This window comes from Aptenodytes patagonicus, chromosome 3 (assembly GCF_965638725.1).
Source record: "Aptenodytes patagonicus chromosome 3, bAptPat1.pri.cur, whole genome shotgun sequence".
NCBI classification, from domain to species: domain Eukaryota; kingdom Metazoa; phylum Chordata; class Aves; order Sphenisciformes; family Spheniscidae; genus Aptenodytes; species Aptenodytes patagonicus.
This window is the reverse complement of record NC_134951.1, coordinates 4,908,346-4,934,206: the sequence shown is the minus strand read 5'-3', so window position 1 is coordinate 4,934,206 and position 25,861 is coordinate 4,908,346. Positions and strand designations below refer to the sequence as shown.

The following is a 25,861-nucleotide window of genomic DNA, read 5'->3' as shown; positions in this document are numbered from 1 at the left end:
ACCAGAAGGGCTGTCAGGATTTTAGTATCTTTGGGTGAGAAGTGCGTTCTCGTGTCATGTGGTGATGAGGTTAGCCAGACGGCAGGTACCTGTGCCCTCTCAGCTGCACTGTTCAGAGCTTTGTCCCTCCCTGCAGATCTTATCATTAAGTAATAGAGACAGGGAAAGAGAAACACAAACATCCAGAAGATGGTGAGGAGTTGGAGACCGTTTCTACTTTAAGCAAAAGACTTATCCAAAGGATGACTTTTATTTCCACAGATGCCCATGTTTTCCCATGGTATAGAGAGAAATCAAAGCTAGAGGAAAAGAACTCCAGTGGAAAGCAGGCTTCAGCTTTCCTTGACAAAAGAGAAACAATAAATACGTAATACTGATCATGATCTCCTTATGAGAACTAGACTAATGGACTGAACAGGACCCATGGTGTCGGATGTTACTGACGTCTCCCTTCTTTCATGTAGGTTGAGTTAATAAGATCAAAATTAAAAAACCTAGGCCTAAAAAAACTAAATGAATATTCTAGCCAGCACCAGCAGGGAGCTTTGAACAAAGCCATGTGTCCACTGCCCCGGAGGTCAGATGCTGAGATGGCAGAAAGCTAGTAAGAGAAGATCTAGTAGTGCGGAGAAGTAGCAAGGGGGCCTAGGTTGACGGTGAACTGGGATAAGAAACAAGTTACTGAATTGCCTCTGTGGACAAGGCTGGACAAGAGGAGCATGCTGCTTTATCTAATCATTGTGAGGGTTTCCTTTCATAAAGTAAAGATGCTTTAGTTATAAGCTGGATATTTTGTGGCTGTTGAAAGCATCAGATAAGTTGGTTAGACTGAAAAAGTTCTGAAAAAGAGGTCCAATGCATGCTCTCTTGGAGTATGTATTAATTAAAATACCCAATCTTTTTGACTAACTTCTTCTGACATTAGCTTTTTGGGACACCACCACCATCAAATCTCCATTTCTCCGTTTGCTAGAGACTGTCCAAGCTCCAAATGGCTCCACATCTATCTTTCTGGAATTTTTTTCCCCATTTCACAAATCAGTAAATAAAGTCACAGAGCATGAACGCAGCTGTCCAGGAACACACAGACATGTCTCCCCCATAAGGCCAGTCTTGCCCCTCCTGCTCAGACAACCTTCGTTTAGCACTTTTCAATCCCAGTGGCACCAAAAGCTGAAGGCAAGCAGCTGCCTGGTGGATGCAGCTGGTGGAGTCCAGATTCCTGCGGTCTGGAGTGATAAGAAACCTTAAAAAAAGAAAAACAGGGAGACTGGAGGGACTTAATGGATCCACTCAAGGGTGAGGTGGGATCATCAGGAGCCTTTAGAAGGAGAGGGACAGAGCCGATGCATCATATAGGAGAGAAACATCCTCCAAATTCATTAGTGACTTCAATTAATTGCTGTAGGTGGGTGGAAATACCCCTACTTACAAAGCCGCCTGCTAGTGGCGAGGAGCTAAGCCAGGCCTCCTCCATAACACACTCCTGAAGTTTACTGTCGGAGAAACGTCTTTTATTAAATGTAAACAGCATCCCGCCGGAGGTCAGAGCCTTGCTGCTGCTGCGTATCCCAAGGTAATACCACTTTAAGCTCCACATAAACTCTTAAACAGTTTCTATCCTAAAACCAGACCGTAGGTGGTACAGTTTTTTACGATATGTTATAATAGTGCAATAAATCTGTTAGCTTAAAATCGAATCTCCGTGGCCTTTTAGAGAAATCATCATTAAATGCAAGGCCCTGTTAATGATGCCATCCCAGTGAAATTGTTTAATCTGCTGGGGGGGTGAAAGGTCACCAAATGAATTTTTTATAATACATCAACTTGACACGCAATAGGGAAAACTGTAATAGATAAAAGCAAAGGAAAAGGGCACTGTCTTCTTCTGATAGGTCAATAGCAGCCAAGAGAGTCACTCATCCACTTTTCCTTCACTACCGTGCTCCTTTTCCATTTAATATGGACACCCAATTAATACCTCAGCACCATAGACAACCTCATTTTAGGTGAATTATAGCAATTTCTTCCCCCTTCTCCGAAATGAAAGTGATCACAATACATCATAGCATTGTGCGAATTAACGTTAATTGATTCGAGTTACCAAGCATTGATGGGCCACTTCTATAATCTGGTCCTTATTGGGAGCTGGAAGGGATGGAGGGAAGATTAGATTGCATCCTCCGTTGCTTTGACGACGGCGGTCACCTGATGGCTTGTTAGACAGTTGTACGCTTCTATTGCCGGCCCCAGTGGGGTCGTCAGTAAACTGGAGTGATGTCCAAACATCATTACACGCTGCTCCGATATTAAAGCAAAGGGATTAGCACCTTATTGCAAGCAACCTGGATTTGTCATTGTGCTGTCGTTATCCAATTTCCAGATGATAATGTGACTGTGGCCTGCGGGCGCGAGGTCCTACAGCCAAACCAAGGTGTGTGTGTATATATATCTATATCTATATCTATCTATATACACATATACATATATACACACGTATACACCCCCACAAAGAACCAGCACCCAAAGCCATTTAACCCTTTGCTTGCCAGGCTCCTGTTAACAAATCACGTGGAAGAATTTTTCTCCCTTTCCCATCCGACGCACAGCAGCAGTCAAGAGCGCGATGCGACGGCAAAGCAGGCTGACCTGGGAGCCGACACGGCCATCACTCACTAGAATGTCACGCCAGCCAAGCTCTGCTGATAAAGGTGACACCTTAAATAAGGCAGATTGGGGAAAGGATCGATCCCTCGGAGACATGGCTGGCAGCTCTTCTCTGCCGTGTGCACGTGTCGTGTAAATCATCGCTTTTACCGCAGGTCCCGTTAATCGTTAAGGCGGAAAACGGATCCCTATGTGATATGAGCAAGGCAGGTTTTGTTTGACAGCACTGGGGTACCAGAGCTGGGACCCGATCTCTTTTCAGTCCCCGATAAAGATGATGGGGACACTCCTGGCTCTCCTGCATGGCAACTTCTGGGGGAACACCGGGAAACTGGGAAAAGCTCCTCTTGAGCTGATCCTCTTCATTTTTTAACTGAGATTAAATTTAATAACACAAACACCTCAATTTCAGAAACCCACACTGGTGTGGGGAATATGTGGCAATATATGCCTCCTTCCTCCCATAGAGACCTGCAAAGTCCTGTACTCCTTTTCCCGAGTCTCTCCTACCCTCTTTATCTTCCTTCTCCTCTGTTCTCTCCTGCTCTCCTTTCACCTTTCCTACCTTCTGCTCCCTTCCTGCAGAGGAACCAGTTGGTTTTTGGAAGCCCATTACCAGACCATGCTGTGGTTTCCACCATGGTTACAGTGGGGGTAGGACTTCTAACTGCCTGAACCTTGTAATTCATAGGTGTCACCTCTGAGTGGGATTGGCAAATTTTTAGATAGGTTTACCACGTATAGTAGATACTAACAGAAATAGTTTAAAAATAAGGCTCAGAAGGGGAACGTTCCTTGGGGGACTGGTAGTCGGTGATAGACCCTTTAATTCCTACACTGCCAGAAGGGTTCCAGTCCAGGAAAGCAGGGACAAAAAACTATTGTCTGATTTGCAGTGGCAGCGTGAAGCTCCATGGCTGTTGTCTAGAAGGATATTTTGGAGATTTGTTTGAAAACCTGCAAGGGAAATACTGGCTTCACACAAGTGATCATATACAAAGGGGCAGACTACTTTGACTGTTTTGGGTTTTTTTCCCCCCATAGACAGACACTCAATCTTATGGACAGACATCATTGTAATTAGCAGTAGTCTACATTGTGGCACTACCTTCAACCTGTACAAATGACTCATATACCTACTCTGCAAGTTATACTTTGTATTTATTTAGGACAGTCGTTGAATGAAAAGCATTTCTGCTTAAGCTGCAGTTTAATTTCTCTACTGACCATGGGTGGGGGCCACAAGATATCTCCTCAATCTCCCCACTCTGAATTCAATTCAAAGAAAAATACTAAAATAGCAGACCTGGGGTCTAACATCTACATAGTCAAGGACCTTGTGTGGCATCATCATCACCGGTATGACTGTGCCTTCCTGACATCACCGATATGCTGATAGTTCCATTTTGATGCTCATTCAGTTCCTGGATTTTCTGCTAAAATTGCCACCAGAAGCAAAAAATTATCAAAAGGCTTTGTGAAAAAAAATTTCACCTCTGGGATCCAGAATGACTTCCCTCAAACTCTTTTCACACACACGCCTCTGTTGCCACCATCTTCCATGCAGAAAGATCTCTCCGAGTCTCTCAGTTCTTGAGGACCATCAACCTCTTGTTGACAGATCCCGCAACTACCCAGTTTCCCAGTTTGAAAAGAATTATGAATTGAGAACAAAATAGTGAAATTCATCCTGATTTCTAAAGTGAAATGTGATCACACAATTTCATATGACATAACACTGTTTAGACGTGTATTAGCCTCCACTTTATTCTGATGAAGTTTCTTATCCTATAGCTCCTACAAATAGCCCATTACAGAATCTCACTCCTCTGATTAGAAATCTTCTAGGTTTCACCATAAATGTATTCATGTGTACTTTTCCACAGTTTTACTAGGCTGCTAAATGAGATGTTGGCCAAAAATGTGTCTCAGTTATTCCCAAACTATTTAAAAAAAAAAAAAAAAAAAAGTTCAAGATATTGTTTTGACCATGTGGGAAAAAAAAAATCAGGAAAATAGAGTGGTGTTGAATGGGAAATGGTCTTCTTACAGTTCTATTGGCAGGTTCTGCCAGTTTATTCTCTAAGGAGGAACCTTCTTCTATTTTTAAATGCAAATGTACCTCTTGATACTTTGCACCCATTTGGTCCTGTGCTGTCATTGTCCATTAGTGTCTAGAGCTTCCTCTCTGGTATTTGCTTTTCCAACATATTTTCACGGATAGGATGATATCTCCCCTCAGCCTTGCTTTGCCAAGTTAAACAAACCAAGCTCTTTTATTCCTTACATCTTAAAATAAACTCCATTTCCATGATCATCTTAAATGTTCTTCCCTGTATCTACTTGAACTAAGTTTGTCTTTTTTGTACATCAACAAGCAGAGTGGCACATGCTACTCAAGACTATACCCTCTACAGTGTCCCTATGAACAAGTAAGTCCCTGACTTACTTAAAATTTTGTAACCTTAATTTTAAGGAGATTTTAAGCTTATGGTTTAAGCTCCTGAGTATCACCTGTTCCACATCTTTACTTCAGGGGTGTGTGGCAGATAAAACCTTGATAGAGCCTCAAGTGCTGCAATAGCTGCAGCTCTGAGGTCACGATTTTTAGCATCCTGCCTTTGCCTACCCACTGGAGGAAAAGTTGGATCCCTACACAGGAAAAAAGTTGTCAACTCCCTTTTTTAAAACCTTGTGCAATTCCATACAGCAGCCTGCCTGAAACCTGCATGAAGGTTACCAAACCCAGGCACTTTGGGTTTAGAATGTGTCAGAATTCATCTAGTTTGGGCTTCTAACCCTGCCTGCCTGTGTATATATCGTGTGACGTAGCGAACTAGTAGTAATTTCTCATTTAGTCCTCTGCATGGGTATTGCTGTCTGAATGAGCCATTTGATGATTTGCTTCACTTTTGTTGCTTGCTGTGAGTCTCAAACACCGTTATTTCACACACACACACACACAGTTTTTCACATGCTACCCCAAACCTGATTCTTAATAAAGAAAGATTAAACTGCAGATTTCAGTTTGTAGCAGGTTAAAGGTCCATCAAGAAGGAGCAAAGTACCCTGCTCTAGTGTGGGGATATGGACTAAATGGCTTCTGGATGACTGTCCAGCTTTTTATTTCTGATTTTGTATAAAGGCACACGCACAAACACACACAATATATTCGCTGTTGTGCTCTCTTGTTCTTTCACTTTTATATTTATATTGATATTAGGCAAACTTTGCAAAACAGATTTCTATCTGTAAACACATTGCAATATCTATTAATACACAGACATTCACAGCAAGATAAAACTATGTGATAGTCATCTCTGATTCTCCAGCTGTGCAAGACTATAGCAGTCATAGCAATCACCTCTGTCTTTCCTTGACAAACCAATGAGCCGTGCTTGAAGTGACCCTAACAAAGGAGTTAAATTAAAATCATGTAAAAAAGCATTTCAAATCATAACAGACAAGCCATATTTTTAAAGGCTTGGCAACGTGATATACAGACTTACTGCCTAGCTACCCGATCACAGCAAGGTTTCCAGGGCTCCCTTCAGCCTCGCTGTCCTGGGCTGCAAAGACGAACACCCAGTCTCTGCTGATCAAAGATCTTTTTGTTGTTGTCTTGATGCAAGAGGAGCCACTAGTCTGAAACCGCAGGGAGACTGGCCTGGCAGGAGTGCAGGTTCTGTGTATATCTGACAGCCTGATTGGATTTTGCACCACTCAGGGGTGAAAATATTTCTCTTTTCCTTCCACAGAAAAATACGCGGGAATACTAAGCCTGACTTGTAATCCCAGCCCCATTATCCTTGCCTGTGCTAGCATGTACTGCCTAAAGAGAGACAGATAGACAGTGGGGATACTACATGTCCCAACAGGAAAACCCTGATTTCATTTCACAAGTTATCTGTGGCCTTATTGCATCAGAAATGTCAGCCATGAGTAATTCCAGAAAAGCTATGACTGATGGGGAGCAATAAATAACACTGCAGAGGAGCCCAAGCGGCTAAGGGTGGGTGAGCTCTGAGCTGGTCCTATGATCTGGTGATGTTAGTATTCTCTTGAATATACATCCCAGGTCTTCCCCTACTGAGACGGTGAATCTATGACCAAGCTAGCACTGCTCTTGTCCCTGTAATCAAACAGCCTCCTTCCTAGGCGCCTGTCCTGATCCTCGCTGCTCGGACTGGTTTCACAGAGCATGCATAGATGGGAAGGCAAACCCCAGCTAGCAGCGCAGTCCCCAGTGTGGAGAAAATGTCTTTTATGCCTGAAAAAAAGCAGACACAAGGTTTCTTCCCTTGTGGCACACAGAAGAGGGTGGTCCTCTCCTTTAGGTGATCTCTGCTTCCCCCCCAGTGATGTTACGCTGATGCATTCAGGAACCTATAGGCATTTAATAGGGTTCTGCTGAACTTCCTCTAAAAAACTCTGTACCTTGTTCCTTTCCCACAGTGTAGCTATTGTTTCTCCTCTTGTTCTGATCATCAATAATGGACACACTGAATGAGGGGTCCCGTACCTGTCACACTCTGCAGGCTATGGCATGTCTTGGGATGGCGTAAAGGCAGGATAACTTTTCCTATCACAGGCTGTAAAACTTCCTACAACAATTTTTGCTGTCCCATTTTGTAGTATCCTACATCGTAACACAAATACCCCCCCTCACAATAGTGATGTTAGTTCTGCTGATAAAAAATATTGTATATCTTCAGAGTTTGGCCCTGATTTAAGATTTGATCTTGCAAATAATAATTTCCCACTGTGCTTAATATAACACCACTTAAAAAAAACAAACCCAAAACCAACAAACCAAAACCAAACAACAAAACAAAACAAAGATTCCGATGGTCACAGACCAGTGTCCTTACTGTGGGTGCTTCACTACCGTAAGCCACACAGAGCCTAGTAGAAAAATTAAGCGTGTGAATAGTAGTTTGTATCACTAGCGGCCAACAGACATTAGGATGGTACAGGGGTCAGTGGTAAATGTTAGAGGATATGGTATTAATTAGAGATACTAAGTCTTAGACAAATCCAATTTCTTTCTTGCATAGATGGAATATGCTTATACTTGGGTAAGGCTCAGTAGTGCACAACATCAAAAAATAACATTATGCAATATCAAGAGAGTGCACAATAAGGTTGCCAAACATCAAATCCCATGTCCTCTATTAAAAACAGATGGGATATTACCTTTTTCATTTTTCCCATATGTTTTTAATACAGATTCAGGATCTGAGGCTGAAATACACTGCTGTCTGCTCCCTTCCCAGCCTTGCTCCTCACAGCTTTCTCTGCAGATAAGGGCTGCCATCTGGGCCATGAAAACAGTGGCTGCAAGAGGCTGAAAAGAGCAAGATGGGGACAGAGGAAGGAGGGACAGAAAGGGTCATTTGTTGCTGTGGAGGAGAGGAAAAACCCGACCTTCAAAAACTGAGTCTTGGTACAGAACATCAATAAAAAAATAGTATGTACAAAACTGACCAAGAGCTGGGTAACCAGCAGAGCTCAAAAGGTAGCTCCCATTGGGAAATCATTATAAAGTAAAGGGGTGTCCTGTGTTCTGTCCAAATCAGCTGCTGGCCTGATGCTTTATCTACATCCAGAAACAAATATAAACATAAACACAGAAGGGTCGGTGGGCTGATACATCGTGGAGAGAACAGTCAAACATGGGCACCTAGACCATATGGTGTGTTGGATCTGGGCAAACAAACTGGATGGATTTGGTCCTGGAAAGCTAGAACTGAAAAGGAATTAGCGAATACAGTGAGCAAGTAGAGGATCATGAGCTGTCCTATTTCTGTGGAAAAATGGGCTAATGGGATCATTGAATTCTGTCAGTAGAAAATGGGATTTAGTACCACTTTTGCGTACAGCGCCGATATGAAGGAAAACTGTTGGCTTTTCAGACATACTTCAAAAAAGATTCAGAAAACAGAGACAGAGAAGGAAAGAAACACTCTCCAGAACTCAAACCTTTCAATTTATTAAAAAGCAGACAGCTAAGTGATTTGATTACTCTGGAGGTATCTGGAGGAGGAGTCAATGCCCAGAAACTCACAGATGTAACAGTGAAGGAAAGAACAAGAGACTCTCAGGGGAAGCTGGAGACAGTGAAGCTGACAAGAGAAAGTGGGCAAGTACTTGTGACAGCAAAAACAGGGATAGCATTCAACATCTAGGCACACATTCAGGTAGTATTGGATATGTCCAGCTCTTGTATCTTCAAGACTAGATGGTTTTCTAGAATAAGTATTTTAGCCAAAAAGCAAGGTCAGCGCTGAGGTATCAAAGTGAACAACAGTAGCCTGTGTCATACAGGAGATTGATGTAGAAGATTAAACAGTCCTTTCTGGCCTTAAAGTTTAAAAGTATATGAATCGAGGTTTAGACCTGCAAGTTAGTTAAGGCAACAACCCATCTTTCATAACACATCTCTGGTGCTACATCAATTTATAAACATTTGTAGATTTAATTGTTTAAAACTTAAGAGCTATCGTAGTCTGAACTTCTTTAGAAACGTTGACTTTACCCAATACTTTATAGTTTCAAGGCAAACATCCAGGAACTCTGTTCCTGGTTTAAAGCATCTGCGAGATGAGACATCCATGAGCACCAGCAGAATAACATGCTAATTCACACTCAGGAGTCCAGCTAGTACTTGGGCGTAGCTCTGTCATGGAAACTTTATAATGTGTTTCACCATGGTTAGTCATATTTCAGTCAACGGAGAAGTTGCTCCCTATCTTAATAAGCAGATCAAGTGGTTAAATTGCTTCACTACGCTTAAATCAGTATCTGCTGATACTGCATCTGATACTTACCTATTGTTAGCTTCTGCTGGAAACAGTAAGGCAGGCTGAGTCACCATTAAGGTATCAACGGGCAAGCCAAGGCCCCTCTGAAGGTCTCCAGTCTGATGAGTGTTGATAATCGTTCTGGCCAAACTCTTTAAACTGTCACTTGTCAACTCATTTCTTGGATGGCCTGGTGGATCGCCGAGTTCAATGATGAGCACTCTTGATGGACCAGCTGCATCAGATGGCTGCAGAGCTCGGGTACTCACTGGTCCTCTCCCCACTGTCTGTGAGCTAGACCTTCTAGGAAGGGCTGTACAGAATGCCATGCTAGGGCAGTGATACTTCTTTTTGCTGGCATTGGCCGAGATTACCTTCAACATGCTTTCACCTCCCAGCACATGATGCACTACTTTGACTTGGTCATGACCAACCTTCAAGAAATCAGCTAATCGACATATTATACTTGCTTCACCCTCTTCCCCAACAGCCTCAGTCACAGTGAAAGCCACAAGAAGGGAAAGACCAGCAACTATTTCTACAGGTTCCTTCTCATGCAGGAGAACATAGAGAAGATTGTCCTCAAAGCTAAAGTAATTGGCTCCTGCCCCTTCATTCAGTGAGAAAGAAGATGGTGTTGGAGAGACATATTTCCCTTGAATGAAAACACGAAGGCTAAGGGGTTCATTGTAGAATATTGCAAGGGGCAGTCTGGTTGTGTTTTGGCCACTGAGGAGGTAAAGTCTGAAAGTCAGAGGTGCTAGGTCTGGGAAGCAAACTGTAGCAAGTTTGGTGGATGGCAACACAGAAAAGAAAGTAGAACGATCCTCTGCAGGATAACACGATGCATGTGATGTCACATCACTGAAGGTGTCCATAAAGCTGCCAGTCATGGCTACCACTGGAAACAGTCTCTGGCTGACCATACTGGGGTCCAAGTTTTCTAGGATGACAAGTGCATGATCTGTCTGTTTGCAGAAGTAGCCTTGTACCGAGGGCTTGAAGATACACTTGCTGTCATCTCTATAAATTCCTGGAGGAGAATAAAGGGAGATGGGGAGAGAAAAAAAAATATGAATTGTTACAGACATCATATCAACAATTTGTGGTATAGCTGCTTATTTTCCCATTCAGTGCTCAAAGTCACTTTTGTTGGTGCTAAAATTTTGCATAGTTTTAAGAGAAGCCTGGACACTAAGGGATATTAAACAGGTAGAAACCACATCTACCTCAAGATATCCTTGAGCTGAAAATGGTTGAAGACTGCTAATGAATGAAGAGAAGTACCATATACACTTGCCTTGTTCTTTCTAGATATCAAATTATGGCCACTGTTGAAAGAGCAGGCATGTTGGATGGACCTTTGGTCTGACCCACCACTATGTCCCTATGTCCTTATGTCTTCTACATTCTCCTGGTTCTAAGCCTGTAGCAGAGTAACAAATGAGGGCGTGACTGCAATTCTTTCAGAAGATATTTTAACTCTACACAAAGCCCTCTCATCCCACTCAGGGATTGTATCTCAAACAAAAAAACTGGAAAGGACCAGAACACCATTAGTTTACTTCAGCGGTGAACCTCCTCACCGAGTTTTAGAGCTAAAAGAAAGCACCAGATTCACACACCTACAAAGAGCAGAGACCCTTACATGTGCTCCAAGTGTCTAAGCTCCCATTGCAGTCAGTGGAGATCTGGAGTTTAAATCGTTTGCCCGCAGGCAGGCATCTATCCCATGAGATCATGGGATGCCCTGAGGTATCTGAGGCATGTAACACAGGGCCTACAGAAGACCTATGCGCTTCAAGGGTGGCAGCTGGAGGCCTGCTGGGACACCCCGCAGCACCTGAAATTGCCCTAGACACACATTTATGGTAACAAACACTCCCAATTCCCCAGCCATCAATACAGACAAAATGGTTTAGAAAGCAATGAATTTCACCCTAAAATACCTCTGTTTTGTCAGCTGGATTGCCCTTTACAATCCTCTAACTTTACTGACCAGAGGTAGGATCCTGTCACTTAGACACAAGTGCATAATGTCACCTGGACCTCTTTGGGTAGCTACAACATTTGTAGATGTAACACATGATCCATGGGAGTACAAAAGCCACTTTAGGTAACACTTTACGTATGCTTTCACTGAATATAACAGGAGCTAAGACACTTCCATGAATGTCAGAATTTGCCACGGAATCCCATCCCAAGTGTCTGTGGAGACAAGAGGATCCTTTTCTGGAAGGATCTATACAGAAGAGATGTAATCCATACGGTCTTCTGAGTTAAGGTATGCTCAATCTGACCAAATACAGGTCTCTGCTTTAAGATGAGAGAAATTTTGCCTCAGGCTGTAATGATGAGATCATCACTGATTATAAAGAGAGAATAAAAGTAAATGAGTTCAGGTACGGGCACCAAAAACATAAACATTTCTGCCTGGAGCATCTTAGGAAAAGATGTGTGTTTCTGTTTTTCCTTCCCCTCTTCAAAATAAAATCAAAGGAGGAATTTGCTGCTGTAGCCAGCTATAATCCTCCTTCCCTCCCCGAGCCTGCTCCTTCCCTAGTTAGCTGTGCTCACGAACGCGTTAGGCAAGTCATGGCCAATGCCTAAACTAACTCTGCGTTCCTCATTCAGCAGCTTTGGGGACGTGCATGCAGACCAGCAATGCCTGGTGATAACGATAAAAAGAAAGGGAGAGCAACATCCTTGAGAGTTACAAAGTTTTGGATGAATAAAAGGGCATTGCCCTTATCAAGGAAACATTGTAACTGTGAAACTCGCTGCTAGAAGAAAATACCAGACTACTGGAAAAGAAACGAACTATGAGAAATCAGTCTGGGCTCTGCTTATAGCTACGTCTCGATGTCTGGATCCTGTGGACACTTACCTATGATTTATTTCAAGGGGATTCCTCGTGTGCAGACCGCTACCCAGGTCTGCGAGCGTTTCCCAGAATGAGCTCTCGCTCTGCACGTCACCGAGGAAAGCAATGAAATTACATAAATGTCAAGCTTTGTTCAGGGAGGAGGTCCAAGTCAGATAAGATCTGTGCAAAAGCCCCTATTTTTAGACACCAGCTTACCATTTTCTTTCCCTTTTTCTTGCCTTTCCCTTTTTTTTTGCTTTATCAGTGTAAGTATTTTGCTATCGGCGTGTGCAGGGGGCAAAGGGAAAGGGAGCAGCAACTCCATTCAGAAGCAGAAGTGGAAATGCTGCACTCAAAGACATTCGGTATTGTCCTGAAGCGCTGAGAGGATGCACCCTGCAGCAGGCAGCCAGCCCACAAAGGCTGACAGATCTCATCGTCTGCTCTCCCGGAAACCCCCCATCTCCCCCCGGTGACATTTCTCTTGTCTACAAATGGGATTTGCTGATATTTTGTGATTTCCCAGGACTTTCCTTTGCCCTGCCTGCCTTGCAAAGTGGGTTTGCTTGGTTTCCTGTACACATACACACACACACACGCCCGTGCACGCACACGCATCATTGCTTGTCTCCTTCCAAATGGCCTTATCTGCCAGTCACAATTTCTGCAGCCTGCAATTTCGATCACTTTTAAATGAAACCCATGCTGGCCTTAGTAATCATAATGTCATTTACAATTTACCACAAAACACGTTTATTTAGTTAGTAGCACATTGGAGAAAGAGAACTCCATATGAACTCGCCGCTGAAGCCCTAATCTGATTATTTCCTCATGAAAATCCAAGCAGGGGTGCTTGTAAGAGGGGTCTGAGAGGAGAAGGAAAAAGTGAGTCCTGGCCACAGCTGACTCTCATAATCAATGCGAATAGATAAGTGACGCGGCGTGTCAGGGCCAGCAGCTAATCTGCCCCGGGGCTTTCCTCTAAAAAAGGCCAGAGTGGACAGGACTTAATAAATACTGAGTGACCACTGAATATTGAGCTGACATGTGCTATTTACATTGGCGATGAACAATAACAGTGATAAATTCCAGAAGCATCCCCCCGCAATGGGTGAAATTAGATTAAACAGGTTATATTTGTATGTGCGTGTGTGTTTGCACACACATGCGTGGGGGGGGGGGGGGATGGGGGAAAAAGAGAGAGAAACCTGGTGAGTGCAAGTCAACCGGAGACCCTACAAATGGGTGGGAAAGATGGAGAAGATGTTCGTATCTGTAGCAATGTGTGCACGGGTGAGGCTGAAAGTCACACCAGGAGCTGCGTGCACCTGAGCAAAGGAAGAGGGAGTGTGTCTTGGGTGCTTGCATGGGCGTGTGTGCCGTGTGTGTGTCCCACTTGGTGCACGAAAGAGAGAGAAATAATATGTGGAGAGTGCGTGTGCCCACCCTCTCCAGCTATTTCCTCAGCCTTAGAGAGCAGACTTTGCTTTCCGCAGATTCCCCTATCATCAAGTCAAGTTTATTATTTAATTATATACATGCACGCACACACATAGACACACAAACATATATATCTATACGAGATTTTAGCACTCAGGTTGCTTCTAGGGCTCCTGACAAATATTAACTTTGTGTCAATATTTGTCCTTCCTGTCGTGAAATGAGGATTTTCCACCTCATTTCACATTTGAAAAGAAAAATGCGCCGAGGGGGTCCTCTTTGCTTAGGAAAAAAACCACCACCAACAACAACATCTCATATCCTTTATTTAGAAAAATGGAGCAGGAGGGAAGGAGGGAAGAGTATTTTTAAAATAGATGTTTTGACTTAAAGGCACATAGAGTCCTTTGCAAGTCTCCTGCCTTTTCCCTAGTTCCCCAACGCCAAATAAATAAAATAAAATAAAATAAATTCTACATTTAAAATTGAATGAAATACATCAACATTAATGATTTTCCCCTTCAGGTTAACACCACCATTTCCTTCAATAATTTTTACCCATTTCGTGATAGATTTCACAATTCATGGTACAAAGAAAAATATAGTAGTTTTTTGACAAAAACAAAAGGCAACGTCAGTTTTTTATCAAAATAAAATAAATCTCCCGCAATTTTCTTTCCATTTGACTGGATTTGCCCATCAGTTATTTCTAATTTAACTACAATTATAGTTACAAAAATATAAAAGCGAGTAGGGGAAGAAGAGGGAGGGGAGAGATAAATGGGACACTGTTTAGAAATTGCGATTCATTGGCCTTGGGCTGGCCAGCACATATCTTTGCTGAGGGGCAAATATTCATCAGCATTAACTGTTCCTTTTGACCTGCTGACATTCAAATGTGAAATAAAAAAAAAAAGGGCCCAGCAATAGGACCTTAGAAATCTAGCGAAGGTGAATTATTCTGAGGTCAGTCATTTTTGCTATACAAAACGTTTTCTATGATTCTTGGGTTCAGATGTTCCCCGTAAATAATTTTGGCCCCGATTCTCCTGTCTAATCCCTGGCACAGGGCACTCATGCCTACGCACTCATCCTTTGAAAGCGATGGCTCTGCAGACACCGATCTTGTAAACCTTTACGTAGGTAAGCGAAGGCAAGCCCGTCAACTTCAGCGGATGCTGAGACAAGGCATCCCCCATCATTTTTAGAAATCCCACTGGCTGTAAATCAGGGATATCACTCAATTGAGTTTACCGGTGTTCCCGTGGGGGATAAACACACAGATATGCAATGCCAAGTAACTTATTTGTGGCAGGTTTCTCACAAGGTGTGTGTTGGGAACACACGCGTAGGAATGCGTGGTGGCATGTGTGCTTGCTCATGTATTTGTGTACGTATGTGTGTGAGATACACACACATAAATATATACTTATAGCAGGGACTGTGTAAATAAAAATGGAGTGATCGCTTTAGGCTGTTAATTCTTTCTTTTGAAGAAAATTATTTTAGAAGGAAATGAGCCTCATAAGATCATACTGCGTGGGTTTTTATGCTCTCCTGTTTATCGTTCCTCCATAAAAAACTTTGAGCCCTCTGGCCAATTTCAGTCACATTTGTGGACATAAAGATACTATGTTCCTACAAGTTTTGTAAAAGTAGGTGCCCAAGTAGAGAAAAAACAGTTATTAGTACTCCCACTGAAAGGAAAAACTGTAGTGTAAGCTCACCCTTAAAACACACAACAGGATCTGCATTGGCCCTTCCCTTTCACGTACAAATCCATAGAAAAACAGGTGTAGTATGTGAAATATTTGTTCTTGCATTCATTGTCTGCATGTATTGATATGGCCACACACGTTGCTAGTATTTATTCACTGTGAAATCGAGCATTAGTTGCACCTTTCATATGGTTATATATTTTTATGCTAGCACCAACCCTTTAGAGCTCCTCCATGCCTAAGAGGTAAGGCACATATGTTACAGATGATAGTATTTCTTTTCAAGTTATGAACAAAAAACTGCAAAGTTGTCCAGTTCCCAGAGACTATAGCAATAAGTCATTCTTGGCCTTAAAACATAAGTACACAAATCAAGTCTTAAGAAGAGAGACCAGAAGCCCATCTAGGCCAGGATGCTCTCCAACAGTGATCAAAAAGAGTCATCTAGAAAGAGCACAGGAACAAGGCACGCATATAGCAACGTTCACCCAAAATGCTCCTCAAGCTTTCAGTGATTTACAGGTCAGGAACATCCTGAGTCAAAGAGACCATCTTTGATCTTTGTGTTTGAGAGAAAATATCAAACCTGTCTCACAAAACTGTGAAAAGCTGGGGAGGAGAATAACCTAGCCAGGAGAATGTATCTTGAGCCCTCTTAAAGGAGGTGGGTCAGTAAATCTGAAGTGCCCTTTAGTGAGGTTTCCCATCCCAGGCCTTCTGCCGTGGTTGAATTAAGGGATGTTACTTACAGTGCCACAGAACTTCTCAAATGTCTTGCTGCCACTGCAAGGTGACCACACCTGGAAATACCTTGGCCGTCTGTGTCAGAAGACTAGTCTGGAACTAAGCAGCTACGGCATTGCATGCATCTAAACTAATAAAATAACCAGTGCCAAGGCCAGTTCCTTGTCCCTGAGGGCAGCTGGCATGACACTCCCATAGTATTAAAGTCACTGCCCCTCCAAAAGAGGGTGGCCACCTCCAAACTGCCCTTTTGGACTGGCTCCTGATTTGTGCTAATTTCTGGAAAGTGCCCAGGAATTGTCTTGGACACTGCTGGGTTGCCTGGGACCAAACTGGGCTTGGAGCTGTTCTGCTGATGTAGCAGGAGTGACCGGGAACCTCCGGTGCCCATACCCTAGCATTGCTTGACTCAGTAGACATTGGGTCCATTCCTACTATTGTCAGCACTGGCCCAGAGCAGGTTGTCCATCATTTTATTAAACTTAATCAGAAAGACACAATTAGGCAGGATTTTTGTCCGCATTATCATTAATGATTAGGGAACTTCAGTGATTTTAGCCATCTTGACAACACAAAGCTCCCCATAATGCTTATTTAGGGAACAAACCCAATATGGTCACAAAAGAAGCATTAACTGACATTATATTGTAGATGGAGACAAAAAGGATTAAACAGCATAACTGATCTATACTTCATGATTCTGTGCATTTTCAGAGAGTCCCCAAAAGTGCTGTAAATTAAGCACCCTTAAATTGTAACCCTGAATGAAGCAGAAAAAGCTGTTGCAGGAGTCATTACCTTAAACCCTACTGTAAAGCAATCAGAAGTGTGGCATGGGACTGGAGTGAATGGGACTGAGTGAACCCTCACAGCACAGCACAGAAGAGGTGATTTGGGTATCCATAGCCTTCCTGAGGGCTTGGAGGATCCATCAATACACAGATAAGGAGTGGAAATAATGGCTTTTTGTACAGCACCTAGCAAAATAAGACCCAGGGCCCTGACGAGATCTTTTAGATGTTCTCATGAAGCGGAGAATATAAACAAACTATTCCCACAACCCTCTTGAATTCACTAACCATCATTCAAAGAGCCAATAGCTGGGTGTGAGAGGGATTCCGTCTCCCAGGAAAGATGATTAAAAGAGAAAAATGCAGAGAACCATCTTTTGGTCCAAATTATTTCACCTTTGAAACAACATGCTATTCTGCAAGTATCAATTTGTTTCTCATGTCACTACCAGAGGTTTTCCTGTTATGTTTCCCCTTAAGACATTCCTGGTTTCCTTTAGTTGTATTTAAAGCCCAGAAGGATTTTTTTCTCCTCCTGACCAGCAACCCCGTTGACGGAAGCTTTAGTCAAATTAATACCCAGGACTCAACATAAAGGTGAGGGGCAGCGAACGGCAGAGCCTTTGCCGACACGATTCCAGTCGCCGCCTCTCCAGCCGGGGAATGATAAAACTACCACCGCCACCCGAAAGCAGAACCGCAATTTCATCAGATGCCAGACCTAAAAATGAATGTGGCCATGCCATGCACTGCTCTGAGCCGTGGATATAATGAGTTTTGAATGGGAAGTCCCGGACACAATAAATCTGTGCCATATGTGACCATTTCCTGTGTCAGTTCCTTTCTCATAACCAGTGGAGGCTTTGCCCTCCCCCTCACTTTCCCTTTCATGACCCTACACCAGGGCTCTGAAATCTTTCAGGGCTGCTTATGGGCCCCAGGCCTTTCCACAGCAGTTGCATAAATAAATGAGTTTGACAGCAAACATCATAACGGTTAGCGGTAATGTGTGCTCCACACAAGTGCTTGTGGTACTCACTGGAGAAATGGGGGAGGAAAGAGCTCGGTTTGTTACCGCAAACAAAAGTATGTTCTCTGACAAGTGGTGAAAGAATTAGTCAAATAAACTTGAACTCTATTAAGACCATCGCTGCCAGGTTTTGTTATGGATGGGAAGGTTCTCAGCTTCTCTTTCCCTCCTTGGCCTGCAGTCACTGCAAAGACAAATCATCCTTTTCTTCTGCAAAAATAAAGTTAGGGGATAAAATGAACTGCCTCAAAATAAAATTTGCAAGGAACTCCACTGTACTATTATTATTATCATTTCTTCCCAATGAGAACAGTTCTTTGGTCCTGGGAACAGACTCACAGAGACCAAACAATTTTCCATTAGAAGTGGGTCAGAAGGAAAACACCAAATACCTGTAGATTTTGGAAGTATTCGGGTTAGAATTAAGCTTAAAATGACAATTATTTTTATAAGACATAGGCGAAGGAGAGGACAGAACAGAGCTCAGCACAGAGCACAGGCCTCAGGGTCTAGAGTACAAGTCTGATGAGGAGCGGCTGAGGGAACTGGGGTTGTTTAGCCTGGAGAAAAGGAGGCTGAGGGGAGACCTCATCGCTCTCTACAACCACCTGAAAGGAGGTTGTAGCGAGGTGGGGGTCGGTCTCTTCTCCCAAGGAACAAGCGATAGGACGAGAGGAAATGGCCTCAAGTTGCGCCAGGGGAGGTTTAGATTGGACGTGAGGAAAAATGTCTTTCCTGAAAGAGTGGTTAAAGATTGGACCAGGCTGCCCAGGGAAGTGGTTGAGTCCCCATCCCTGGAGACGTTTAAAAGACGTGTAGATGAGGCACTTAGGGACATGGTTTAGTGGTGGACGTGGCAGTGCTGGGTTAACGGTTGGACTTGATGATCTTAAAGGTCTTTTCCAACCTAAACAATTCTGATTTCATGATTCTATTTGCCCTTAAATTGTTGTTCCTGTTTTTTGTTCATTAACAAATCAAACATTTTGACTAAATAGCAAAATTTTACTAAGTTTTCAGCTTTACCTGAGAAATTATAACATTTTTGGACTGTGTAAAATTTTTGTGTAAAACTATTTTATTGAAAAGCCTTTTTTTCCAAGATATACCATTTAAACAAACATATTTCAAATATCCCAAGTTCAGCCCAGAAAGACTGCAGACATTTCAGTTAGTATATTAAAGGAGTATAATTAGTTTATAGAAGCATCATAAAAATGATCAGGAAGGAAGGAAGGTTGGTTTCCCATGTTCAATGTGGAGAGAGAAAAAAAAAAGGTATTAATATTTTAACCAGGGAGATTTAGGTTAAAAATTAGAAAAACATATTTCTAGTACAAAAATAAAATAAAATAAAATAACAAGACCTTGAAACCAACTGATTAGGAACCTGGTGGAACTAACACGATTGAAGAGTATTTTAGCAGGTTATATTCATTTCTCTTGGGAGCAATGTAAGTATAGATACCGCTTTGGAGCAAATGGATGGGTGAGGTGACTTCTTGAGCTCTCTCCCCATCCTGCTCAATGCCTCCAATAACTTTTTATCAGCAACTGTCTCTCCATCTAACTTCCTTCCTTCCTTCCTTCCTTCCTTCCTTCCTTCCTTCCTTCCTTCCTTCCTTCCTTCCTTCCTTCCTTCCTTCCTTCCTTCTTTCTTTCTCTTTCTTTCTTTCTTTCTTTCTCTTTCTTTCTTTCTTTCTTTCTTTCTTTCTTTCTTTCTTTCTTTCTTTCTTTCTTTCTTTCTTTCTTTCTTTCTTTCTTTCTTTCTTTCTTTCTTTCTTTTTCTTTCTTTCTTTCTTTTTCTTTCTCTCTCTTTCTTTCTTTCTTTCTTTTTCTTTCTCTCTTTCTCTTTCTTTCTCTCTTTCTTTGTCTTCTCTTTCTCTCTTTCTCTCCTCTCTTTCTTCTCTTTCTTCTCTCTCTTTCTTTCTCTCCTTTCTTTCTTTCTATCTTTCCCCAGATAAACTCTAAAAAATGTTAAAATCTTATTTGTACCTGCCTTCACTGAAGGCACAGTCCTAGAGCCTGTGCTCATGACAGAAAGGTTTGCAAGCACAAGGGTAACATTATTAGGGTGATTTTCAGCAATATTAGTCCTGTATGGGCTACGGGGTTGAATCTTAAAGCAGAAGGATTTCACTACAGGTACAGATAGCTATATTATGCCATGACATATTTATGAGAATGAACAGTAATGGGAGGCAAGTATTTTAAGCCTTAGAAATCAAAATTAATCCGAAAGCATAGCACAGAACCTGAACACCTATGAAAACATATTGAAGAGCTAAAATTTAAGATACAAAGGCTAGAGTCATTATCTGAGCACATAGAATGGGATTCATCACATTAATTTTAGCTGCCTAAATGTTAAGCATCTAGTCTAAGCTAATTGTCTAGTCCAAGCTGTTCATTTAGACAATAATCATTAGAGAAGAGCAAGAGAGAGGTCATTCATTCCTGCTGTCCCTTGGATGGATTGTATCATGTCTGGAGGTATCTGTCTCTACTGGCTATATGGGAAACCTAGACAGCTAGTTTGGACTGAAGGCCTGTATTTGGACAGCTGAAGTTAGGTGAAATGAGTCCAACTCCTAATGATGTAGCTAACGAGGCTTGCAGAACAGCTAGAGTGTTCCTATGCTGAAATGAGTGGGAAATGGTAGCTCTGTACACACCTCTAAAGTAACTGGGGAAAGAGGGAAAGAAGGAAGATGAAACCACTACCACGTTAATCCAGAAAATAATAAAGAAAGCACGCCTGTCCCTGGCAGAGATCTAAACAGGATGCAAACAATTTATTTGGAAAAACCCTGAACATGAGCAAACTCTGCATTTGGCTTTTGTTGCTACAGTGGCTAAGCCTCTGGATCCAAATATTCCCACCTCACAGTAGCACTGGTAGCCTGCTGCAGTCACCCTGCAGACCACGGCGCTCTCAGCTCTGGAGCAGTACAGCTCACATAGGAAATGGAGGGGGCACTGAGCAAAATGCCTTGGAAAGCACAGAAATAGAGAATTTATTGCAAAAGAGACATCTCAGCAAACACAACAAGAGCCTGTAAAACTAATTTCTAACCTCTGGAACCAACACGGGTGCAGGGACGGAAGGAGACTGGTTTCAAATACCACTTACAAGAAAATCAAATGTGTCTGTAGGCATAGTCCTAAAATACCATGCCTACATGAAATCTTAGGAAAAAAAATAGGTCAGAAGAGATTTCTGGATGTCATTTATTTCAACCTCTTGCTCAAAGCAAGGCTAACTACAAAGTTAGATCAGGCTTCTGAGGGCTTTATCACAAATCATAGTATATCTACATTTTAGGTTTTTATATGTTTACTAGGACAAAACTCCCAGTTTAGAGTATGTCCAGAGAAGCTGGTTGAAAATTACTTGAAGAAGATCTGTGATCCTAATGACACTCCCATACATAACTTCATACACATGAAAAATGGTTTGAAGAAGCTTTGAGGCTTACTTTTGCAAATAGTTGTTATACTCGGATGTGCTTGTTTTAGGTAGTCCAAGGCCTGGACAGCTCCAACAGGGAAAGAGTAGGTTTGGAGCTGGAGCATCTCCTGTATTTTACCAGATATTGTTCTTCATCTTCATATAAACATGAATGAACTTAGAGTCACGCTGAACCTGGTTGTGTGGTATGGTGCCCATGGAGAAAAAGAATAACTACATTGGTGGAGCACTGCGAGCACCCACGCAGTCCTGACTGTCCTGCTCTTACTAGTAGGCATCTCTCCCTTTGCATTTTATTCCAGACTCACTAGTGAGCCGTTTGAAATTTCAGACAGCCCTTGGAGTTATTTTGGCCAGGGAGTATATTTAAAACTCATTGTGCCTAATGTTGTCTTTCTACAATTGAGAAGTAATCAGGAAAGACGTGAAAATAAATAGACAAGTGAGAGGCAAAATGAAATATGAAGTGGCTAGAAAGGAGTCTGCTCTCTAATGTATTTTTTCAGCTTATTATTTTAAAAGCCCAGAGCAAAAGAATAGCTTTGAAGAGTCTTTTGTTAATAGTGGAAAGGTTGTCTTTTTATTTTTCTTAACTTTTTATTTATTAACCATGCTGCACAGGGTACTTCCATAAATGATGGCTGGGTTTCAGGTTACAGGGAATTGTTTAGACTGAAAACATCCCAGCCTGCAATGGGAAACAGAAAAGAGAAGTAACGGCCCATCGTATGGTGCTTGAAGGGACTAAAACCAAAGCCCATTTGTTCTCTGCTTTTCCCTGTAATTTCTGGTGGTTGAGCTTGCAAAGGTTTGGATGTCTCTGTTTGGATGGTTAAAACGCATTCCCAGCAGGCCACTTCCTCAGGTGGTCTATTTGATGACAGCTTGATGCTTAGGCCAATATAAAACAGCTGATGTTTTGACCCTATCCCAGAATAAAATTATAAAGCTGCATTCCTACATAGGGCAATGATTTCATCCTCCAGATTGTTGTGAGAAAAAAAAAAAAAAATGGTTATTGAGGGTGCTTACCTTATGCTCAAGGCCTAAAACATGACAGTCAATAACGTTTTTGAGACTCTTAGTGTTGAGTTAGTGTGTATTTGTTTATCATTGCCCTGAATATGTGATCAAGCATACAAATATTCAATCGCTACAAAATTTCATTCAAAGCTTTCATGTGGGAATACGCTAGCTGTGCACGGGAAACCAGACAGGTGCACTAAGCAGATTTGTTCCTTTGAGACTTTTTAGTGCTTTAGCACCAGTGAAAAAAAGAGCACTGAAACAGAGTTAACATAAGCAGAGCAATGTAGATTCCCAAAGGCCACTTAGCTCAGGCACCCTGCCAGTATTTAAAGGATGCCCTTCACGCATAATAGTCTATATTATTTAACTTTTATGAAAAGAATTGCCAGTATGGACAATTTTGGGTCTGTTTTTTTGGTATAACGCCAGCATTGCCAGACAGACACATAAGATGAACACAAGCACGATTTTTACTTGTTTATTCCATGGCATCAACAATATCAGAATATATTTCATTTTCTAGGCATACCAATTGAAAAGCTTAGGTGGCAGGCCCTCAGCAGGAACCTGCGTGGGCCTTTCTGCTGGTTTGGGCCATCAGAGAGCATGTCTCAGCTCCCAGAGTGCCACGAAGAGCTAAGCCAGTTTGAAGAGCCTACAAAGAGCCCGTCTGGCAGGGTTTGCTCAGTTTTCACGTCCTCAGCTGGCAATCGTAGGGGACACCAGGCTGAAGCCTCGTAGGTCGTATTTGTATCCCGCTAGTATGGAAAGGGTCATTCCAGAGTCAGAATACACTAACTACTGAGTACTAAGTACTAAGACTAATCCAGCAGGTAGAAAATCGGTCCAACCCAGTCCTAAATTTGCATTGTCTTGTAAAGACATCTGGGCTATAACCACTCTCCATGAAAGCCACAGGAATTCTGTTTATGTATAATTTCCCTGGGGAAGAGCTTTCAGCAGAGATCTCACTTTCCAACCCAAATCCTGCCCAAAAGGGTGGTACGTTATGTCAAGCACGTGTTGTCGGTTGTCAAAAAATGAATCCACATTTTCTTGCACATTATGTTTCCCTGAGGTCCAAAAAGGGTTAATAATTCTGGCAGCACTGCGTCCTGTAACCTGAATACCCAACCAGAAGGATGTGCTGTGGAAAGGATCCCTGTGCTGCCAAGGATATTAAGGGGAGGAGGAACATAAGGGAATCTTGACTTCTTTTTTCTTTTGCTCTCGGTGGCTCACAAGGAACAGGAGCTCAGACACAGAGGCCTCAGAAGTAGAGATCTGAATTTAATACAGCTGTCTGGAGGGGGAGTGAGACACAGAAAAGAAGATCATGCGATAAGAGAGGCAGAAATAAGAAGAGAGGAAAAGAAAGAACATTACAGCTGACTGGTGATGGCAGTGCCCTTTCAGAGTCAAGTGGGCAGAAGTGAAATATTCGTTTAAGAGGTGGGACACCAGATCATTATGAAAAGAATAAGAAGAAAGAAGAATATTTTATGGTTAGAACATATAATTCCATGCCACTGTAATGAGGATAGGCAAAAGAGAAGGCAAGGCAAGGATAATGGCAAGGCGCTGCAAGGCAATTAATATAGCTGCTTGATTTCATTGCAGTTTTGGGGGGGTATTGGAGGCACCCTTTAATTCAGTACAGCTACACATAGAGTATGCAAGCAGAATTAAGCCCCTGCTTAGGGAAATAACCTCTTTCAAGGTAACAATAAATTCCACAGATTAGCAAAATGAGAGGGTCTGTTTGCTTCATAACTTCTGCAACCTTTCTCCCATTTCTGCTTGGAGAACAAAAGTTAATTGAGGGACAGTAGGGAGGAGGAGGCTCATCTAATCCCCGCTGACACTGACAGCCCTCTCTGCCAAGGTACCAAGCTGACTTCTTTATAGAGAGCAAATACACTGCCAAAGCTCCCGTCTAGGGATGTTTTTTCTTTTCTTTTCCATAAGATTCTGTTTGTTAGAAAAACCAAAAAGACACCAGAGGGAAAATAAATGCAGATACATTTTTAATGCATACATTTCATTTTCAGAACATGGTGGGCACTTCAGTGCCGGGTGCTGGAACTGCGAGGGGGAAATTATCTAATCAGTCCTCCGTGTCCCTGTTTCATTGACATAATGTGGTCCTGCCGATTAAAGCACTGGAATCATAGCTCTGCATTTTCCTTCTCTTTCATACTAAAATTATTGATGTGCTTTGTACAATGTGTAATTGCCATTATTGTATATGTGCCTAGAGCATGTGCAGAGCTGAAATTGAAATAAATAAGCAAACAAAAATCATACGATAGGAAGTCTCTGATGGTATGGTGGGGGTTGGTGCCATGGCATCACGAGCTGAAAATAGGATTTGATACTGCTGTGACTGGTTTTGATAGAGTGAGATTCGATAAGACTAGAAGAAAGGCTGCTGTGATCCTCTAGTCTGACCTCCTCTTTTTATATAGCACAGACCCTCAGTAAACATCCAAATCAAAGTAGCTCTTTTAGCATCCCGGATCTGAGCCTCACCATCCAGAGGCTTCATCGGAGCAGTCCTGATTTACATCACCTGAGGATCTTGCCCAGTATCATACATTCTCTTGTGCTCCCTCTTTTTCTCTCTCTCTCATACACACGTGGTAGATTTGTTCTTTACATTTAATTTATGCGAGTGAGGCACAGAATACATTTCAGTAACACCAATTAGATACGCACTAATTTCTTCTCTGTGAAATAGCAGTAAGTAATTAATCAGAATTTTGATCACAACTCAGTTGGCAATTCTAATTGCACTTGCCATTTCCACAGCAAATACGGAATCATTATCTTTTTCGCCTAGTCCTCTCTTCCTAATCAGCCAGGGTGCTAGAAGCAAAACATTTCCAAGAACTAGATATTGTCTCTATCAACCAGCAGCCTTAATACCTTTGGACTGAGGGTTAGTGGGTTCAGACCATGGCTGTGTTTTATTTCAAGCTTCATCATAATTTTAAAGTGAATAGCTAGTGGCAGGCTGGCTGCTTGCCTGGGGGAGGGGGGATTCTGCCTCATAAAATTATGAGAATGGATAAAAGCTAGCAGCTCACTCCATTAAAATCCTTCTGGGAGAGCACTAAAGACACCTGACCTTTGCACAAGCATCCAGCAGACATCTAAGGAGCATATGGACGTTGATCAGATCTGTATCATCAAAGCCTGCACCGCATCTCTGAGGCACCACAACCACATTTTAACTCCAGGCCTTACCAGCCATCTTGGTACCAAATAGGATGATCACGGGAGATCAGTACACCGTGGC

At 42.3% G+C, this 25,861-nt stretch overlaps 1 protein-coding gene across 3 annotated transcripts in view; it reads right to left on the bottom strand.

Annotated features, from left to right (window-relative positions):
* PKHD1 (PKHD1 ciliary IPT domain containing fibrocystin/polyductin) overlaps positions 1 to 25,861 on the bottom strand; it is a 284,017-nt gene that overhangs the window by 23,732 nt on the left and 234,424 nt on the right. For all 3 annotated transcript variants that reach the window (XM_076332602.1, XM_076332604.1, XM_076332603.1), the window contains one exon: positions 9,498 to 10,503. In XM_076332602.1, the coding sequence (XP_076188717.1) occupies positions 9,498 to 10,503 (1,006 nt within the window). The remainder of the gene's footprint in view (positions 1 to 9,497; positions 10,504 to 25,861) is intronic.